Raw genomic sequence first — 20,507 nt, 5'->3', positions numbered from 1 at the left:
ATTACAGTTACTGCAAACTAGCTGGGAATGTTGATATTTTGGTAATATGAAACAATATGGCAGTGACAATAAATGTACATGCATATTGTATGTCAATGTACATTTTTTGGTTGATAAAAGAACATATGGGCAATGTTGCAGCACAATGCGTTTGTCGATCCATGTACAAAATCAATTCAAACTGCACTGGCCAACACTGTGCTGGTTGGCAAATGACATCACAGTGCACTGGCCAATACTGTGCTGGTTGGCAAATGACATCACAGTGCACTGGCCAACACTGTGCTGGTTGGCAAATGACATCACAGTGCACTGGCCAACACTGTGCTGGTTGGCAAATGACATCACAGTGCACTGGCCAATACTGTGCTTGATGGCAAATGACATCACAGTGCACAAGCCAAGACTGTGCTGGTTGGCAAATGACATCACAGTGCACTGGCCAACACTGTGCTGGTTGGCAAATGACATCACAGTGCACTGGCCAACACTGTGCTGGTTGGCAAATGACATCACAGTGCACTGGCCAATACTGTGCTTGATGGCAAATGACATCACAGTGCACAAGCCAAGACTGTGCTGGTTGGCAAATGACATCACAGTGCACTGGCCAACACTGTGCTGGTTGGCAAATGACATCACAGTGCACTGGCCAATACTGTGCTGGTTGGCAAATGACATCACAGTGCACTGGCCAACACTGTGCTGGTTAGCAAATGACATCACAGTGCACTGGCCAACACTGTGCTGGTTGGTAAATGACATCAGTGCACTGGCCAATACTGTGCTTGCTGGCAAATGACATCACAGTGCACTGGCCAACACTGTGCTGGTTGGCAAATGACATCAGTGCACTGGCCAATACTGTGCTTGCTGGCAAATGACATCACAGTGCACTGGCCAACACTGTGCTGGTTGGCAAATGACATCAGTGCACTGGCCAATACTGTGCTGGTTGGCAAATGACATCAGAGTGCACTGGCCATCACTGTGCTGGTTGGCAAATGACATCACAGTGCACTGGCCAACACTGTGCTGGTTGGTAAATGACATCTCAGAAGTTACACTTGTAGTAAGACAGTTTGAACTTTTGGCAGTACATAAAAAGACGACATCACAGTGCATTGGCCTATCTATACCATATGAAGCTCCATCATTATGCTAGTTGGCAAATGATATGACAGTTTATTGGCTTATACTACATGCCATCTTACAATACAATGTTAGCTCCATCTTATTGTTCCAAGACACCAACACAGCAACATTCCCAACTATTATGCTGGTTTGCAATATGTGTCTTACCATCAGAAGGCATCTTTCAGAAGGCGATGCCAACATTTTGGTATGGTGTACTTTAAGTAATACAATTTCTGAATTTGTTTTTAGTCATTAAAATTGAACTTACATATAATCCAATACATTCTGGTTACGCAATACCTTGTGCGAGACATCTGCTAACATCATTAAACCACCTTCAAATTCATGTATGGCAGTTACATAACCTGGCCAAATCTCTAATCTAAAACAACAGAGATTAGTAACAGCAATTATTATGAATCATATTATACAACTGTCCATATATATTTGCTTTTCAATCCTTATTTTAGGTGAAAAATTACTGAGCAGTAAAATTATGAAATATTCAATTTTGACTATGAACTAAAATAATACTGTTTTTAAAGGATGGCCAAGAAGTCCTTCACATTTTAGATACCATTTCCTAAATGCTTCATATGATACCCCATGTGACATCATATCATCACAAAATCTCACAAGTTCTGGCTTTGAAATTAATCGAATGACCTCAGACAATCTCAAGTTCAACAACAGCAGTTTTTTATCCAATAGACTGGACGAGTAGCCAATTCATCATGAGAATGACCATGTGATATATGGACGACTGGTGCAGCACAAAGATAATTATATTGTTCATGCATGTATCAGTGCACAAGAAAAATCCAACATGTTTATTTTATTCTTAAAATAAAACACTCACTTGTGTTGTGGTACAGAGACTGCTTTATGTGGATCAAAATAATGCCGTGCTACTTGTTTCATATCAAGAATTCTCATTATCCTGTATAAAATAAAAAGGCATGTAGGTAAAGCTTAGCTGGAATGATACTTCTCAGTATTTCACATCATAACCAAACTTATCCGACAGAAAAACTAAACATCAACCATTTAGTATCTTTGTGCATCTGTTTTGAGACTTGTGTTATATTTTTTTTTGAACATTGTCTAATATAAAAATAACTTGTTATTCTAAAAACAAACAGCTTTGATAAAACACTAGAATGTGATTGAACATGCATTCGATTACTTTTTGTATTCAAACCAGGCATGAATCCACTTGAATCTGATGAATCAGAAATGAACTGAACATGACAACTGTTTTCTCTCTACCAATTTTTTTTAGCTCATTGCAATATACCTCAAAAGATTATTAGCCATGTGCCGGGACTTGCATTCAGCTTTTGAAAATATGCATATCAAAAGTAGCACTATATTTGATTTTATGGGGTCTACAAATTTGAAATTAAATTCTATGCTTGTAATATCAAACTATAATTCATTGTTTCGAAGTGTACAATACTCATAGGATTAAAAATTGTATTAATTATTTTACATTTGAAATACACAGCCACACATGAAATAGTACTCACTTTCGTAAGATAACATTATATGGCTGTATACACTGCTGTGGTGGTAGTATTTTAGTCAATACTATTTTGATAATTATTTCCACACCATCAGTTGGTCGTTCAGACTTGAATATTGTAGTCTGTAATGAATATTCAGAAATGATAAAAACATATAATGTACAGGTATTTATAAACAATACAGAAGTACAAACTGAACTTTGAGCCAATCATGAACAACTAAGTTGCACATGCAGTATAGTCTTGTTACACTGTTCAGGTCTCAGCAACTAGCCTTACGTACAGTTTAAACCTTTGTTTTCACTGGTGATGGTTGCCAGGCGGTGAAAATGTCCACATCAGAGAATTAAATAAAAACAACTTTTTTTTTCTAATGCAACACCCACTACACTATTTTTTTCTTATTTCTTATTGAAAGAACCCTGGGTAACACACAAGCTGACAGTCCTGAATACCTAGAAGAATTAAGATACTTACTGCTTCTTCAAGTTTAATTGGTAAATATAATATAGCACCATCAAATGCTTTAACAAAACCAATTGTGTCTCTATGTGCATTTACTAAACTGAATCTCATACTTTTACTGTCGACTTGAGGTGAAAAAGACACTGCATACTGGTAGACTCCCTCATTACGACACTTGAAATGGATATAGTTACAGGCTATTGGAACCCTGTAAGCAAAACATCACAAATGTATCAATAAGGATCTGAAAAAACTATCGTTGAAACCATAATAAGCCATAGGTGTGTTTTGATATTGATAATTTCTATATATTTATTGATCTATGTGATTTGTCCCAATTTAATGAGTAATTCTGGGTTACGAATTTATAGATGTTATACATAATTATTCCGCTCCAGTTTGTATAGAAATCGATCCAAAACATTCTCTCCTTCCTTTCTGGCTGATATTCCATGATTAGTTTAGTACGCAGTCACTGATTGGTTGACCTCCATCTGCGTGGAAAACGCCTCAATGTTCCATTAACAGTAGTTCTGTTCTAATTTATTCCAAGCTTAACTGTGCGAGTCATTTATTTCATCTATTTATGCAATGTTTATGTTTTATGACAATATATCACCCAGTTTGATGGTAGTTCCAAATAATGCGTATTCGTCGGACTCATCCTGGTTATTCAGTGACAGTTCGACAATGACTGTTACAGCCCCTAGAGGGGGAAACGATAATGAGTCAGTGATCAATTTCCCGATGCCATTGACGTTGCCTGTACTTTTATTGAAGAAAATGGGTTTACTGCTCACACACGTAGAAGAGGAACCACCGGAAATTGTGGCGTTTCAAGGCACCAAGTGAGAGATATATACACTGTACAACAATGTACCAAGTCTACAGCAGCGGGGTCTCAGCTTAACACTATATCGAAGTGGATGGTAGCACCAAAAAGTTCTGCACAGACATACACAGGTCAAATATCCAGCAAAAAGAAAATAAGAATGCCAGGTATTATTTTCGCAAGGTCAAATATTGCTTGGTATTTTCAGCAGAATATAGTGCAACAGTTGATGTATTTTCTTCGACAATATGAACACAGTTAAGGCTGGTTGGTGTATTGGCAGTTAGTCAGTACTTCCAGCACAATTGATACTTTCCAATGCAAGTGGTTCCGGACTATATGGATCATGATTTTCCAAATCCATCGTATCTGATAACACCATCCGGATATATGAAACTCATCAATAACAACCCTGCAAAACGTGTTGACGATGGTAGAGAACACTTTACAACAGCAAGGACAGGTCCATCTATCGTGATTAATAGAGTGGATAGATTTAGACCAGTTAACTCTCAGTCACATATGAACTATCTGATACCACTAATTCAGAGATCAGTTCAAGACGGAAAAACCATAGCAGTGGTGGTGATCGACTGAGGTAGCGATTGAAACTGGTTGACCAGTTGACTGACTTTTTACATGCATCTGTGGCGGGATTTGGATTTGGATGGTTTAGTAATGACATCATACTGTCCAGAATATTCTGCCCACAACTTGATTGAACATCTTTGGTCAGTTCTATCAAAGAAACTCATTGGTGACACGCTGATGGAGACATGTCACCATATGCCCAGCGCAACCAGTTAACAGTTCAGGAAAAAAAGATAAAGGAACAGCAGGTACTTATTAATATAGTTATGAATCATTTATTTATTTAATTGGTTTGTCAGGTTGAATTATTTTGTTCGTGTTATGCTTTTCATATACCAAATAATTTCATGTAATCTATATATTGCCTGTTACTATTGAAATGTATTAATGTGTCATTTATTGTTGTTACTTTCAGGTTTTTAATGATGCTATGGAGCAGCTTGGGGATTACTGGAAGAACATAACGTATGACAGACATCCAGTGACAACGAGTTACTACCAGCGGATGCTAATGATAACATGAGCAGATATGAAGATTACAAGCATATAAACCATATCGTGCAGCATGCGAGTATGGCCATGTTAAAGAATGACAAAAATCTCGAAATACTCGAAAAAATCAAAATAATGGTAGACCACATTGACAAAAGAATAGGAACTGTCATTTTTTCAAAATGTGCAAGCCCGAGTGTGAACACTGTTTAAACCACCCAGTTAAATCAAGAGCAGCCTTCAACGCATTGAAGAAACTACCAAGTTCCATTCAAAGTGACGACGATCAACACCGAAGAGATGGTGGGGTTTCCACCTACATGGAAGCGTGCCAGAAACCCAGACTTCATGAGCGATGCCAACATACGCCAAAATACAATCATATGAAACTTGGTACATGCCAAATGTGTCCAGCATATACATTCAATTCACGGGCAGAAAGAAATAGACACCACAAAACTTTTCACCAATGTTAACTGGGTTGATTTGCTATTTTGATAGCAAAGGGTAGTATTATGAATCATGTTACTTGACATGTATTGTAAATTTATTTTGTGGAAATAATTATAAAAATATGCACAATAATATGTCAAGTATCTTACTAAGGTATCATCCAGGCATACAGGAAGAAACAACTCAGACATATCATTGCTGAAATGGATAAAGACAAGTCCAAGTGTGGTCCTAAGCTGGTGAGAAGCACTAATGTCCTCAAGGCCATTCACTGGGTGCAACCATCGTGGAAAGCAGTAGAAGATCACCAAGTGCTTTAGAAAATCTGAATATCATCTTATTGACACTAAAAACGCAAAAACAGTGACATGCTATGGCCCTCTGACACATACGCAGGTGACGACTCCCCCGCTTTAATACCATCGCTAATGACCTTTTTGACTGCAAGACCCAGTAGACATTGATGTCAACCTGTCGACTACCGACAACGTTACTGACTGGGAGAGATCTGCTGTAGATTTATTGGCAGAACAGAATGACAGCGACAGTGACAAAGAGAATATAGGAGAGAAAAAATCCAAAACAACCATCACAAATTTTACCAAAGCAGCAGATAAAATTGAAGAGTTGAAAGAATTTGCTATAACCCATGGACATTCTGATTTATTAGAAGTTACTAAATGTGCAAGACACAATAAACATTGAAAGAAACATAAAAATCAGACTAGTTAAGCAAAGCAAGCGGAGTGATTTCTTTAGTCGGAAATATGACCAAAACTGCTACTGAACACTACTAATTATTGTTATTGTTAATGATTTTTGTGAAATGATTTTAATTTACATAATACATACAATTTAAAATTGAATAAAAATCAACATTATTTAATTGTACTAAAGTATTTGGATACTGTGTACAGTAGTGTGATAGTATGTGTGAAACAGTTGCGGGATCTGTCTTAATACAGTGGTTCAATGCCTAATTAATATTCATGAATAAATTAGAGAACCTGTCTCTAAAGGCCAAAATCTCAGTCTCCTGGGTGGCCAATATAGACAGGTTTTTAATACTGTACTTACTTTTGACCAACTGAACCAGTCTTAGAAATCCTCTCTCTCTTTTCTTGAATCCCAAGTTTCTGCATTTTTTCGGTAGCTGAGATACCTGCGTCACCTGCAGGTCCAACAGGAGATGGTTTGTCTAAAAAACTTTGAGGTGGTGTCTTTGGTAACGTTATGCCATCATCTCCACCTAAACCCATAGTTGGAGATTTGGCTACAGCTGGAACCCTCTGACTGACTGGCTGTGATGTCAACGTTGGTGATAACAGTCCTCTTCCCAGGCCAAGAGCACCACGTCCTACTCTCTGTACAGGAGATTCTGGCATTTTAGGAGAAACAGAGCCTGTACAAAAGAAGAAAAAAAGTGGGAAGTGAATGAAGATAGTCAAACTAACATACATTTAACATATTTGACCAGAAATTAAAAGCTGGTACTGTTGGAACACAAAATTGTTTTATAAACAAAATGCTAGTTATTATTTTAGTCTATAAAAAATATTCCCCAAACTTCTCCCACATGGATTTGTTGAATGTATAGTGCCATCTACAACACTCCAAATCATGACTATACTAGAGAGATCCCCATTCTTGTGTAAAAATACTGATGACTTACCTGTTGAGGAAACAGAGGAAACAGATGTTTGATATAATCCTGCTACACCACGCCCTCTTGGTGAAGGGGATAATGATGATGAATAGGAAGACACCTGGCTCGGTGAAGGAACTGGAGTCACCATCTCAGGCGATATCCTTGGAGGGGTATGAGCAGCTGCAACATTGCTTTTTTGCTGTTGATCTTCAGTTTTCATCTGATGGAGCAAACTGGCTAACCCTCGTCCCACAGGTGACATACCTGTTTTTGGAATTGCACCGGATGGACTGGCCCTACCAATAGTACTTACCACACTTGCTCTGCCGACAGCACTTAAACCCCTGCCAACATATTCCTGAGACAGATATTAGCATTGAAAACTCATTACATTTTTAAATAGTCATGAGTGCAAGATGTACGTATTGTGAAATATGAGTGAGAAACGTGATGTTTATTCAAAATACACTGACGAAACATGACGAATCATGTAAAGACATTTTTGTCAGGGCAAGTCTAAACAAGCAGCCTATCGGCTGAGATAGCTCCGCTGTTAGCAATGCACATTTCAATTAAAGAACTGAAGACATCATTAGAAAATGAACAATATGAATAGTATCAAAGCAATCGGACTTACAGTTTTTAACAAGAAGTCGAAAATATCACTTTTTACCAAAAATGACAAAAATATTCACCAAAATTAAAGAATTAAAGATATCAACATGAAATGAACAAACCTAAGAGAGGTCTACCCAAGGTACATATACACCAAGTATCAAAGCATTTAGGCTTGTAGTTTTCAAGAAGAAGTCGAAAAAGTAAAACATTGACACGAACGACGACGACGGACAATCACTCATATGATAAGCTCCGCTCGACAAAGTCGACAGCGGAGCTAAAAATCTGAAGCAAGCAGTTTTATCAAACAGCTAAATGAAGTCAATTGTTGAACCAACACTGCACAGAATCAGTAACAACCTAAGAACATGAAACTAGTTTAGTGTCACAATGTTAGAACCACTGGTATTTTGTCTTTGTACTGGTATATCACTGCAGTGTCTGGGCACTGGTCTATTTCTGTGTATTGTTCTATTAATTGTCTGGCTACTTGTCCTATTGTAAGTCCGTGCCCTATTTTCAGTCCGCGGTACTGCATACTGGTCTAGTCTATTGTCTGGGTGCTGTTGTCTGGATAATTGTTTATTGTCACAATCCATGTATTGGTCTATTGTTTGGTCTACTGTCATGGTGTTTGGGTACTATTATTAATGCAGTTTTTTTAGTATTGGTCTACTCCTACAGTGTCTGGGCACTGGTCTATCGTCTAGGTACTACTGTAGCATTTCGATAGTAGTCAATTGTTTGGGTACTGCTCTATTGTCATAGCATTTACATACTGTCTGGGTACTATTCGACTGTCAAGTGTCTGGGTACTAGTCTATTGCCAAAGTGTCTGATACTAATGTTGCAAAATCTGGATACTGGTTTACTCTCATGGTGTCAGGATACTTGTCTATTGTTGCAGTGTCCGGGTACTGGTCTACTGTCCCAATCTCCAGAATAATGGTGGCATTTAACCAAATCAACCCCTATCCCCAGATTAACGGTGCCATTTAAACAACCAATCCCATCCCCAGATTAATGGTGCCATTTAAACGACCAATCCCATCCCCAGATTAATGGTGCCATTTAAACGACCAATCCTATCCCCAGATTAATGGTGCCATTTAACCCAACCACCAGCCCCAGAAATAATGAATGTGTATGTTTCAACAATGTACATTTTTTAATCTTGAAAATATTTAAATTATCACACATACCTGTTGAGCAGCTTGTGGAGGAGGCTGCTGTGGTTGCGACGGTTCTTCAACTTGTCCTGGCTTTCTTGCAGGAGCATTAAACAACTCTCGTAGTGCTGCACCCCGACCTCCTCTTCCATATCCAGATGGACCAGACATTTTTTATCACTGTACAGTATGGATTTTTATAACGGTAATCTACAACAAAGTGAATAATAAAGATGCATTGACACATTGCATCCAAGAAACAAAACAAAACATATAACAGAATTGTCAGCACAATAAAGGACACTATTCAGTCATATTGAATTGGATCATGAAACAAGTGAAATTTCAATATCAGATTAGGTATATCCCAGACATGTTGTTGAGTATTGTTGCACCAGTTATTGTATAGTAACAGATAAGAATAAGAAATTTGTATGTTCTAAAAAAAATGACAGTAAATGTCATCAAGCACACATGTAATGGAAACAATTACTTCAAATATTATACAAATATGTATTTACATACAAAATATTTGTCTGCTCTCACCAATCAATAAGATGAACTTAGGAGCTAGTCATCTGGGTTGGGGGGTTATGAGCAAGGGAACCTACAGATGCAGTTAACAGATACTAGTACCTCAAACAAAATTCAACTCAAAATTAAGATGAAATAACATGAATAATTTTGTACTGTAACCTCTTAAACTTATATACAAATCTTGCATATAATCAATGCTCGGGGGCGGACATCCGGTCATTTTCTACCGCCTGGCAACCTTCGCGGTGAAAACAAAGACCAAAAACTCACAGAAAACGGTACTTTGCGATGGTTGTTGAGAGTCCCCTGAACAGTGTAACAAGATTAGCCTTACGTGTGTAACATATATGTTCTAATAAACCAGTTCTAATGGGCGAGAAACCTATAAATTGCATCCAATATGCAGATGACCTTGCACTTATTTCAGAAACGGAAGACGGCCTACAAAGCTGTCTGAACAAATTAAATGACTATTGTATAAATTGGAATTTAGAAGTAAACGTAAAGAAAACTAAAGTCATGGTATTTAATTGCAGCAACAGACTGATTAAAAACATGAATTTTAAAATCAACAACCAAGACATAACAGCTGTTAGCGAGTTTTGCTATTTAGGGGCAATATTTACTCCAAATGGGAAATTTAAAACAAACTTATCTATGTTAAAAAATAAATCAATGAAGGCTCTTTTCAGCATCAGACAAACAGTCTTAAACCACAAAATAATTTCACCAGCACTTAGTTTGAAAATTTTCGACCAATTAATTTCACCTATACTCATGTATGGTGCAGAAATCTGGGCCAATGAAATCACAACTGACAGTAACAGTTTAGAGCAAGTTTGCAGTCATTTTTACAGGTTTATCCTAGGAGTGAGTAAAATGACGCCAATTAGTGGTTTGAAAGCAGAACTTGGTAGGTTACCAGTAAAATTAAAAATTAATTTGGCTCAAATTAAATACTGCCATAGACTATATAGTCTGCCAGATAATCACATTTTAAAATTAGCCCTGGATGAAATGATAAAAATTAATTCAAACTGGGTAAGGACTATTAATGCTACACTGGGACATGATCTAATCAAAATAAAAAATGATCACAATATGGAAAATTGGAATCAAATACTAAAAAAAGTAAAACTCAGACTATCTGAGTTTTATATTCAATGATGGAGAGAAAAACTAAATTTCAGTGAAACCAATGAAAATAGGGGAACAAAACTGAGAACATACAAACTATTCAAAGTAAGCTATAATATGGAAAATTATTTGCAAAACATTTCAAATTTCAGCCTCAGGAAAATGCTTTCAAAATTCCGTCTGAGTGACCACAACTTAGAAATAGAATTAGGTAGAAGAACAAAGCCCAAAACAGAATTAGAAAATAGACACTGTAATAAATGTAACACTAAAGCATTAGGAGATGAAAAACATTTCCTGCTATTTTGTACTGGCTATATAGAACAAAGAAAAAAACTGTTTGATGAGTGTTCAATAAATATTTACACAATGGATGTGAATTCCATATTTAAAAAGATTATGGAGAATAATATAGCTTTAGCAAAATACTTAAAGAGCACAATTTTTAAAACCACAGAAAGTAATTAATTTATTTTTTTATTTTATTTTACTAACATTTTATTTTTATCTCTTATGTATTGTATGTATTTATGTTCCTTACCATACAAAAACCCTCTGAAGGTTTTTTAGTAGTGTAATAAAGTTATTATTATTATATGAATTTGGTTGTTCAGGATTACTTCAAAGTTGAGTTTGTGTTGTTTTCTCAAGTTTTCACCGGCCCCACAGGCGTTCCACAGCAGCGCGCACAAAGCCCATAGAAATACATGGTACAGTGGAGCGCGTCTTAGCAACGTAGAACGTCCGTGACGTAGCTCCGCCCCCGAGGATACTATGGTGTTGAACAAATGGACACCATTAACGGGGGTCTCCCCATGGTTTGAAAATAAAACAGGGTGCACCTAGAGGCAGGCTGTGGGTATGACACTAGACTTTTGACACAACTTGGAGCAGGGTATTTGTCAGTGGTAGCTGTCACTGAAATTATAACATGGTACTGGGGTTTTTCCAGACAGAGTAACAGGGGCGCAGCGCCCTCTTACCAAAAGGCTCAATGGTGCATAATGTCTTCATTACTGAGGTTTCAGGACCTATATTGCATCATTCGTGAATGTCTTAGCTGCTGTTATTTTTATGAACTTTGCACAACAATATCATAGAAATACATCACAAATGTAAGTCAAAAGACACTATTATAATTTCTCATATTGCACCATAAAAATCATGATCAAATGATAAGCTAATTAAACATTCACTAAAGTGAAAGTGACAAAAAATGACGGATTTGATGTACACTCTAGCCTCGTTATAACGAACTCTTTGGGGGAAATACAATTAGTTTGTTACAGTGAAATGTTCATACATTGGGTTTGTTGTGAGCGTGAGACATGCTATGTGTTCATTATATCAGGAAATTCATTATAAAAGTGTTCATTATATTGAGGTTACAGTGTATGTGGTTTTCCTAGAATTTAGATTGCTATTGCTAAACATACTCGAGGTACATAACTCCAAATAACTATTTTCTTCAGGTTGACTGAAAACAAATACCATATTACCGCGCCCAGGGGCCTGAACATACAAAATCGGGAAAACTTGGGGGTGGGCGCTTACCTGAGGACCACCGCCAAAAAGATTTAAAACATAGTTGAACTCTGGTGACCTTGCCCTTTGTTATATAATATAATTCCTTTTATCATAGTTTGATTCAATATAAATATGCATTGTCATAATTAATTTTGAATACAAACAAGTTTTGGGGTTGAACCAACAGTGGAGAATCAGTCTACAGAATGTCCTTAAAAGATGTAAATATCTTACAAAAACATTGGTGCCTTATTTGTTTAATTATTTTAAGGGACATAATTTCCAGCTTTATTCAAAGTAATTCAGATATTTTAGTATAAAAACAAATGTCTCATTGCAAAAAAAAAAAGTGCTGCATTTAGATGTGAATAGATTCATAAAACATGCAAGATAACAGAAAATTTTAGCTGGCTTTAGTCCAAGTATTTTGTACAGGTGTCTGTCAAAAATGAATGATTTACTGAGACAAATATGAACTGCCTCATTGTGTGACTACAGTATTATATGAAAAGTAAAAAAAACACCCTTTATGAATAGCTATCATGTTGCAAGCTCTGCTTTGTATGCAAATCAACTTAAATAGTTAGTTGGTGTCCAGTGGAAGGAGAAGTCAACAGTACTGTTGCCTCCTGAGAATCTACATCTTCAAACACTGCAATCTTTGAAGTGCGTTTTTTAAACTAGTATTATAAAAACTCTATCAATAATCCACCCAAAACAGGAACATTTCTACTAATTCTTGTGTTTTTTTTCGACGTTTTTTGAAAAACCTGCGATTAGGCTGCGAAAGTAGAACATTCCGGAGGGGGTGAAACGGAAGAGTCAAATTTAACGCATAAAAATAGAACGCGTATTTTGACCACTACGTGGCCAACCAATGGCTGGACACGGATACGTTTGCGGTCGTTGCCAAAAAGCCCCGCGTCCATCGCCTTGCGATGCTCTTCCATTTCACCCCTCCGGAATGTTCTACTTTCGCAGCCTAATCACAGGTTTTTCGAAAAACGTCGAAAAAACACAAGAATTAGTAGAATTGTTCCTATTTTGGGCGGATTATTGATAGAGAATAATGTCTTTATTACAAAAATGACAAAAAACCACAAGTTTTCGCCTTAGTTATTTTTTTATCGGCGAAAAACTGCAAACTTGGCAAATTTGGTTGCACAACTTCCCTTTATCATATACACCCAGCAACACCGATGCCAGCTGACTGCTCCAGTTATGGATTCACAGTCAGCCAAGTGCTACGTTTTGAAACCAAAGCTCAGTGCTTCAAACCACTCACCAAGGTATGGATTATTGTAATATTGCAATATTGGATTCATCGTGAATGAAGAGAAAGCAGAACGTGTGCGCCACATGCTGCGTGGTTCATCTTACGTCGTTAAGTTCCAATGAGTTTTTACGTAAAAACACAAACAAAACGGCCCTTTTCAGGGCCACCACACACTCCAAAAAGAGAACTACCGTAACAAACACACTATTTAAATAAATCAAACACGTTTGTTTTTGACAAATAAAACTTTATTGTTGACCCGGTTCTTGGCTAAAAATCACCTTGGGCGTTTAACCGAGGATGTCCCCAACATGTAAATTTTGTGAAAACAGGGGGATGGGGCGCGTGCCCGGGGTAATACGGTAGTAACTGTAGTAGGACTTCGCTTGTAAAATAGAATGGCAGAAACGAACCTGTTACAGTAATTAACCCTTTTCCGGTCAAGTCGGTGAAAAACCGCCGTCAATATGGGTATGCTAGAATTTCCCACTCCAGCTAGCTAACTGGTTAAGTCGTTGAAAAACGGCCCGCTATTTAGGTTGCTCAGACGGTCAAGCGTTTATAATACCAGTGTTCTCCCACTCCAGCTAGCTAACTGGTTAAGTCGTTGAAAAACGGCCTGCTATTTAGGTTGCTCAGACGGTCAAGAGTTTATAATACCACTGTGGCGGCCTAATTTGCATATAATTTGCATATCATTTACATAATAATAGAAATTTACATATAAATTACAAAGACCAAAGCAGGTTTACATCCACAAAAACACATATTTATTAACATTATACATATATACAACTATATTACATTTTCAAGCACAAACTATAATATTCAAACATCATCTATTTTTTCTGTATTTAATCTAATTGAAGTCGTCTTGTCTTGGTCATTGCCCATGCATCTGAAGCAGCCTTGAAGTCAAACTTCTCAATTGGTGGTCCTTCTACACTTATGAATATTTCTCAGATTGGTCTTGATTCTTGATACAGCTGAGAACCCTCGTTCACAATCTACAGGTGAAAAGAGTTCAGATTTGACATGTAGAAATGAAGTTTGAAACAAATAAACTTGATATAAATACATAACTCTGATGATATAATGTACTTACCAACTGTTGATATTGGTAGTGTGAGTGCCACTGCAGCTAGGTAATGTAATCCAGGAGTTAAATCTTTATACTTGGTAATAATTGTTTTCAGCATGTCTTTATATTTGTAATCAGTGTAACTTGTCATCATGGCTGTCTGTATTAATGTGTATTCACTTCTTATTGCCTCCCCATTCATTTGATAATGATCAATCAACATCTGCCACAGAAAAAACAAGATTAGATGACTCCACAAAATAATATCTAATATAAATTGTATTGAATACAGCAATCTACACAAATCTATGTTATACAACAAATCTACTTACATCAAGTTTCTCCTGACAGGCATCATCCTCAGCCAAACTGGGATCAAATATAGAGAAAGCACTAATCAACTGTACATCTGGAAACCTGGCCTCTAAATTCTGGCAAATATTATCATTATATTTGTTATACACCTAAAAGTAAGAAGAAAACAATTCAGTAAAAAAAATAAAAAAACACAATGATAATTAAAATAATGTTTCTCATTTGCTTAAAATTTAATAAAATATTTACCTGTGACCTGAAATCTGTTTTCATCTGTTCTGTGACTGTAATACTGAATGGTGATAGATTTTCAGAAATATAAGAATCCAAATTCTGCATATATTGTCCTGGTACTAACTTCAGTTGTTTAACAGCAATAATGGTACTGGTGATAATTGTGTCAAGCAAAGTAATGTCAACATCTTTTTTCTGCAAAGTAAAAACATTATAAAAGTATCTTAGTAGTAATACATGTACCGTAAAAACCCGCCACCCTCAATTAAGAGCCACTCAGTGAAAATTTGTTACATTTGACCCTCCATTAAGAGCCACCAAGAGTTGAGTGGTTTTGTCAATAAGAACCCTGAAATAAGCGCCAGCCGCCCGGTTGTTTACAATCAGGCAGACACCGAGCTTGTCGTGCCTCACTTCCACCCTGCATTGTTTATTGCACCACAGAAGGTGTGAGACAAATAAAGATTATCCCCATAACTTGCCCGATGTCCTGTTTTCTAAGGTCTATGGTGTAATTGAGAACGGAAGAATGATAGACGAAAGAAATGCACTGAGAGCGTGAATGTGACTGTCAACTTGTCTATTTTATATTTCTGACACACAATCGACCAATTCACAAACTATTTAGTAGTAACTACTAGTATGTTTTTTGCCGAAACACCGAAGGACACATTGAGATATACACTGCCAATGTTGTCTTTATAACAACAGTCCCTCCACAACTGTGTTATAACCAAGTAAAGAACGTCATGATTTTAGAACGCCTTTATCGGAAAATCGGAGGTATTGAAAATACATTCTCACAGATGAACCGGAACAGGGAGTCAGTAGAAAACAAAAGATTTTTTCCTTAGCGTGGGAGAAATTTGGTTAGCGTGGGGGAAAACAGAGGTGTTAATCCGGTCCTGGCAACGTTTGAGGGATCGTGACGTAGCTCCGACTGTGAGATGTAATGATTACGCAGCCCACTCTCGCTGATCGTTATTTTGGGTTATTTTTTGCATTTCGTTTGAGACGTTCGTTTTGGGGTGATTCGAGACAAAATGTTCAGGGAAGTAACAAAATAAATGGCATTAGTTTGAAGAGAACTCTCTTGCCGAAAATAATCAATAATTCAGTCGAAAGGATTAGTTCCACAAACTTGCGCGATCAACTTGTCTTACAGCAAAGTGAAGTCTACCTGACCCGCCTGACCCAAATATTTAAATTAGCTATTTGTGAGAATTGAAATTAATCTGGACTTGTACCAATCAGAAAATGCCTTGTAACAACAGGCCTGGGCTTTCGTGAATGATTTCGTCTCTCCGATTGGTCACAGGAAATTATTTTTAATACATGTAATTGTTACTTTCTCGGTATCGTTTCGTATTTGGTTATATAGGGGTGGGGCTATAGTTTGACCCTGTTTGTGTGGACTGTGAAGTACGTGAATATCATTAACATATCATTATAAGCTGGCTTAATTATGAAACAGGAAATATATAAACCAAAGCTGTACTGTCAAACGTCTAGCGCAATTAAAACAATGCCCAAGTACCCAAGCTGTGAAAATCTATAGAAAAACGTGTTTTTCTTTATTGTTTTTGCCATAAATACAAGTGATTTGGCAACATTTTTTTCATTCGTTCCATGCTTGCTTTGCAAGTATCCGAAACTATTTTATATCGTCACCAAATCAACCACCACGCCAGCCACAGCCACGCAAGTTAATCCCAGTTTTCAAGAAAAAAGTTTGCCGTACCAAACTTGGTAAACAATTGTACAACGGAAGTACAAGTGATTCGAGTGTTGGGTCAGACACTGAGAGTGCTACCAAATCCGACTTCAGGCATCGCTATGCATTGTCAGTGAGACGTGACTTCAGGCATTGCTACACATTGTCGGTGAAACGTCGAATCATCGTATTTATTTGACGTTTGTTATTCCCATAACAGTATTTTTACAGAATAAATTAATTGCAATGATACATCATTAATAATTACTTGTCTTTTTGGTTGTGTGTGTGTTTGCCTATCCTCTTCCCTATTTCACAATGAAAAAGTTTGATGACCCTGGTTTAAGAGCCACTGGCTACAAAGTTGTCAACATGTTACCTCAAATAAGCACCACCCAGAAATGAAAGTGCTACAAAGTGGCTCTTATTTGAGGGTTTTTACGGTAGTAATAATAATAATAATAGTAGTAATAATAATACAAATTCTGTCAATGCATCTTTTATAATTAAATTTGGCATACCTGAAATAGCAGAGATAACCTTGTCAGATGAGGCAAAATATCACTCATCATATGTACACTGGCTATGAAGTTGTATTTCTTCACAAATGTGGCCAAGCCAGCTGCTGTTGCATCATCTCTTTCATTGCCCTCTCTCTCCAAACTTGTAATTATTGCTGGCAATGTCTTCCTGATGGCATCAACTGCACGTTGATGTGACAGCCAACGAACTGCTTTAGCCTCTTTTAGTCTAATGTCTGGTTCTCCAAGTATTTTCCGTAATTAGTAGGACAGATTAGGATACCAATCACACTGTGAAGTATTTAAAGAGGTTGATCATTCATACATGTATAAATAATTTCTCACCTGAATTTCCTGGAGACCAGCCATTCTCAGAGAGCTGTTTTGGTAGAAATAGTCTAGCTGCTGTAATGTAGAACTGAACCTCTTCAAGTATTTTATATCATTCATAGCTTGACTGGAAGCAAGAGCCAACCTATGGGCAATGCAATGAATGTTGATAAGTGTACCATTCTTCTCTCTCAGTTTGGTAGCAACCTGTGAAAAGTACATAAACTAAAAGTTAATTTTGAACATATTAAAATACAGGAGACAGTGGAGACTAATATTCAAATACCAGTGCTGCAGTGAGCAATTAGATGAGATTTCTCTGGCTTCAACATCACAATGAAAAATAAATAAAACCTACCCCTTTTCTCTGGCCAACCATAACCGCAGCCCCATCTGATCCAAGTGCTGAACAATCCTTAAAATTTATATCAAAATTGTTGAAGGTTGTCTCTGTACTCTTGGTGATAGTCTCAGCTGTACCATTAAACAAATCATCAATTCCAACAAATGAGGTCTTTACCTAATTGGGTAAAAAATTTAAAAAATATACATATAAATATTTATAAAATTTTTGTAGAATGTATATTTCAATAATAATGCCAAGAAACAGTGTAGATTTTGGTACTTACTTCACATTCATTTCCATTCACTGTGATATATCTCATATAAGTAATTAGCTGCTTTAGAATGGCTACATCAGTTGTTTCATCCATCATCACACTGAATACACGACTGGAGCGAATATCTGTATATATTTTGTCACTGATCACAGAAGAAATTGATATTAACAGCTCCTGAATAGATCTCTCAGAAGTATAGTGAGCATTTTCTCCCTGGAATACAAGTATACATTGGTTATATAATATTGCCCTATTTCAAATGAAAAAAAATGTGTGATGTCAGAAACGTTATAGCCAAGTGAAATTAATACAGTTAAATATACCTGATTTAAATGTTCCAGAAAGCTACATCCCATTCCTTTCACTAGGTCTAATAATGACGTAAACTTGGTGGTGTGTGCGATCTCATTTTTTGCCAGCCAGTAAAGGCATTTCATGGCCCCTTCAAGTGCAAGTCGCTGTAAGTTTACTTGCACTACAAAACCTTCATCGACAGGAATATTTTCTTTTACGTCATTTTCCAACCCTGCTGCTGTTTTATGCATAATCGACCTGGAATGTCTTAGGATGACATCCTTTCTGAGTGCCGTACACGGAACTTTACTCCAAACTGCGTTTCCATTGGGGTGTGACATGCTAAACTTGCCACATAGTGTACACAACATTCCTGAAACAAAAACAAGACTAATTGATCAAAAAAGAAAAAAACCTAAATTTACGAGTTTTGCAATATAATATTCTATAGAAAAATAAATTCAAAGGCATAGGTAAATCAAAAGTTAGAGAAAATCGTGATGACATCAACGATCGACCACGCCATCTTGGATTTGTTAAGGTCAAAACCGGGGTTGAATAATCGATGCAAACAAAGCAAAAATTTAAAAAATTATTGAGTACAGTAACATTTTAAACAGTACAATGGTCTGTTTTCGATTTTTCAGAAATTAGCATTGCCGCGATGATCGTAACCCACACCAGTGTCACGATGTATTTTTTTACTTTCGTTTGCATCGCGTACACTGTAAACAAAATATATAGAACACGAACATTTTGAAAACATTACCACATGTACAGCTTACCTTTCGAATCTGGTGTTTCTTTTAACCATGGATATACCTTTTTCCATGCCTGATCAAATCCCGTTTTTCTTCTTTTCTGTTCTTTTTCTGGTTTATCTGTTGCCTTTCTTTTCTGGGAAAATGTTTCACTAGCGATCGCGTTCACGTTCACGTGGCGATCATGGTCACGTGGCGGATCTCGACGAGGTTTTTGAACCAGCCAGGAAGATATAAGAGTGCTTCGGTTGGACATGGTGATGTTACTCGTTGAGGAAATCTCTAAGTTACTGAAAGTCTGAAGCTGTGATCGCATTTTTATATATTTAAGAAGCATCCCATAAACAATTTTTTCGGGCACTTCTGTAATTACCGCCGCCTATCACTTAATCCCAACGCTGCCAGACACGGAAGCACTCCAGCTCCTGTCAGGCACGCGGAGATTAACACCCATTTACCGGGAACGTTTGATCGTCGTGGCGGTCGGGTAAAACAATGTAGAGACTGAAACAATAGCTACATATTTCATACTTTATTTTCGTAATACAACACACCGGATGAAAAAAGCACTGTGGCGGTCTTGCTAATCACCGTGGCGGTGTCAGACCAGCGTGGCAGCAAATCGAAGCACTGTGGCGGGACCGCCACGCTGTTTACATCCTGGGGAGAACACTGAATACGTTGTACGGAACCTGATATTTTACACTTGCGAAATTATGGAGGGAGAGAATTTGTTTTCGATTACGCCAAGTCAAATAAATTAACCGAGTAATAAAGAATGTAATTCTATACACTTGTCTGCTCATTTCACTATTTTACCGTCACAAAGCGACGTTTGCGACGACGTAAAAAAACCGCCTGCATTACAACCGTATTTGAATGACACGATTCACGATTATAACGGTAGTAACGTAATTTGACCAGCTTGGCAAATAGTCCCGGCACTTAGAATGAATAGCATGACGGATTCCAACGGCTGAGCTTGGAATGTCAGCAATCACCAACGTAAAATGACCGGGACAGCTGGTGGGAAATATTCAAGTCCACGTGATTTCACCGTCTGAGCTAGCATATACAATTTTATGTGTATGCAAATTGTAACCAATCTGTGTTCAAAAAAATAACATATTTATTTACATAACAATAAATATTCAAATTGTGGGGAGATGCAGTCTTGTGGACATCTGGTCGTTCAGTATAAATATGGCCGAAGAAAGTGAGATAAAGCC

General features: G+C 37.1%; 2 protein-coding genes and 1 pseudogene across 2 annotated transcripts in view; all 3 read right to left on the bottom strand.

The window, feature by feature from the left end:
• Positions 1 to 3,582, bottom strand: part of LOC100374031 (piwi-like protein 2) — a 31,789-nt gene extending 28,207 nt beyond the window's left edge. The window contains exons 1-5 of the mRNA XM_085493767.1: positions 3,509 to 3,582; positions 3,141 to 3,336; positions 2,667 to 2,785; positions 1,997 to 2,077; positions 1,406 to 1,519 (exon numbers count right to left, since the gene is read on the bottom strand). Of these exons, the coding sequence (XP_085349893.1) occupies positions 1,406 to 1,519; positions 1,997 to 2,077; positions 2,667 to 2,785; positions 3,141 to 3,336; positions 3,509 to 3,582 (584 nt within the window). The remainder of the gene's footprint in view (positions 1 to 1,405; positions 1,520 to 1,996; positions 2,078 to 2,666; positions 2,786 to 3,140; positions 3,337 to 3,508) is intronic.
• A 2,987-nt stretch (positions 3,583 to 6,569) lies between these two features.
• On the bottom strand, positions 6,570 to 9,102 carry LOC146730913 (uncharacterized). The gene is made up of 3 exons (XM_085493766.1): positions 8,965 to 9,102; positions 7,169 to 7,502; positions 6,570 to 6,898 (listed from the first exon to the last, which is right to left on the bottom strand). The coding sequence occupies exons 1-3, from the start codon at positions 9,100 to 9,102 to the stop codon at positions 6,570 to 6,572; spliced, it is 801 nt and encodes a 266-aa protein (XP_085349892.1).
• Positions 9,103 to 14,155: 5,053 nt separating this feature from the next.
• Positions 14,156 to 18,889, bottom strand: LOC102808408 (zinc finger protein 862-like; annotated as a pseudogene).
• Between the last annotated feature and the right edge of the window lie 1,618 nt (positions 18,890 to 20,507).

This window comes from Saccoglossus kowalevskii, chromosome 19 (genome assembly GCF_978046115.1).
Source record: "Saccoglossus kowalevskii chromosome 19, keSacKowa6.1, whole genome shotgun sequence".
Taxonomy (NCBI): domain Eukaryota; kingdom Metazoa; phylum Hemichordata; class Enteropneusta; family Harrimaniidae; genus Saccoglossus; species Saccoglossus kowalevskii.
This window is presented reverse-complemented; position numbering and strand designations above follow the sequence as displayed.

What these genes read in the sequence shown, in the direction of transcription:
- LOC146730913 (XM_085493766.1), bottom strand. Translation starts at nt 9,102, where the DNA reads ATGTCTGGTCCATCTGGATATGGAAGAGGAGGTCGGGGTGCAGCACTA. An exon ending in CTCCACAAGCTGCTCAACAG is followed by an intron (nt 7,503 to 8,964) that starts GTATGTGTGATA and finishes TATCTGTCTCAG; the next exon opens with GAATATGTTGGCAGGGGTTT. An exon ending in TTCCTCTGTTTCCTCAACAG is followed by an intron (nt 6,899 to 7,168) that starts GTAAGTCATCAG and finishes TCTTTTGTACAG; the next exon opens with GCTCTGTTTCTCCTAAAATG.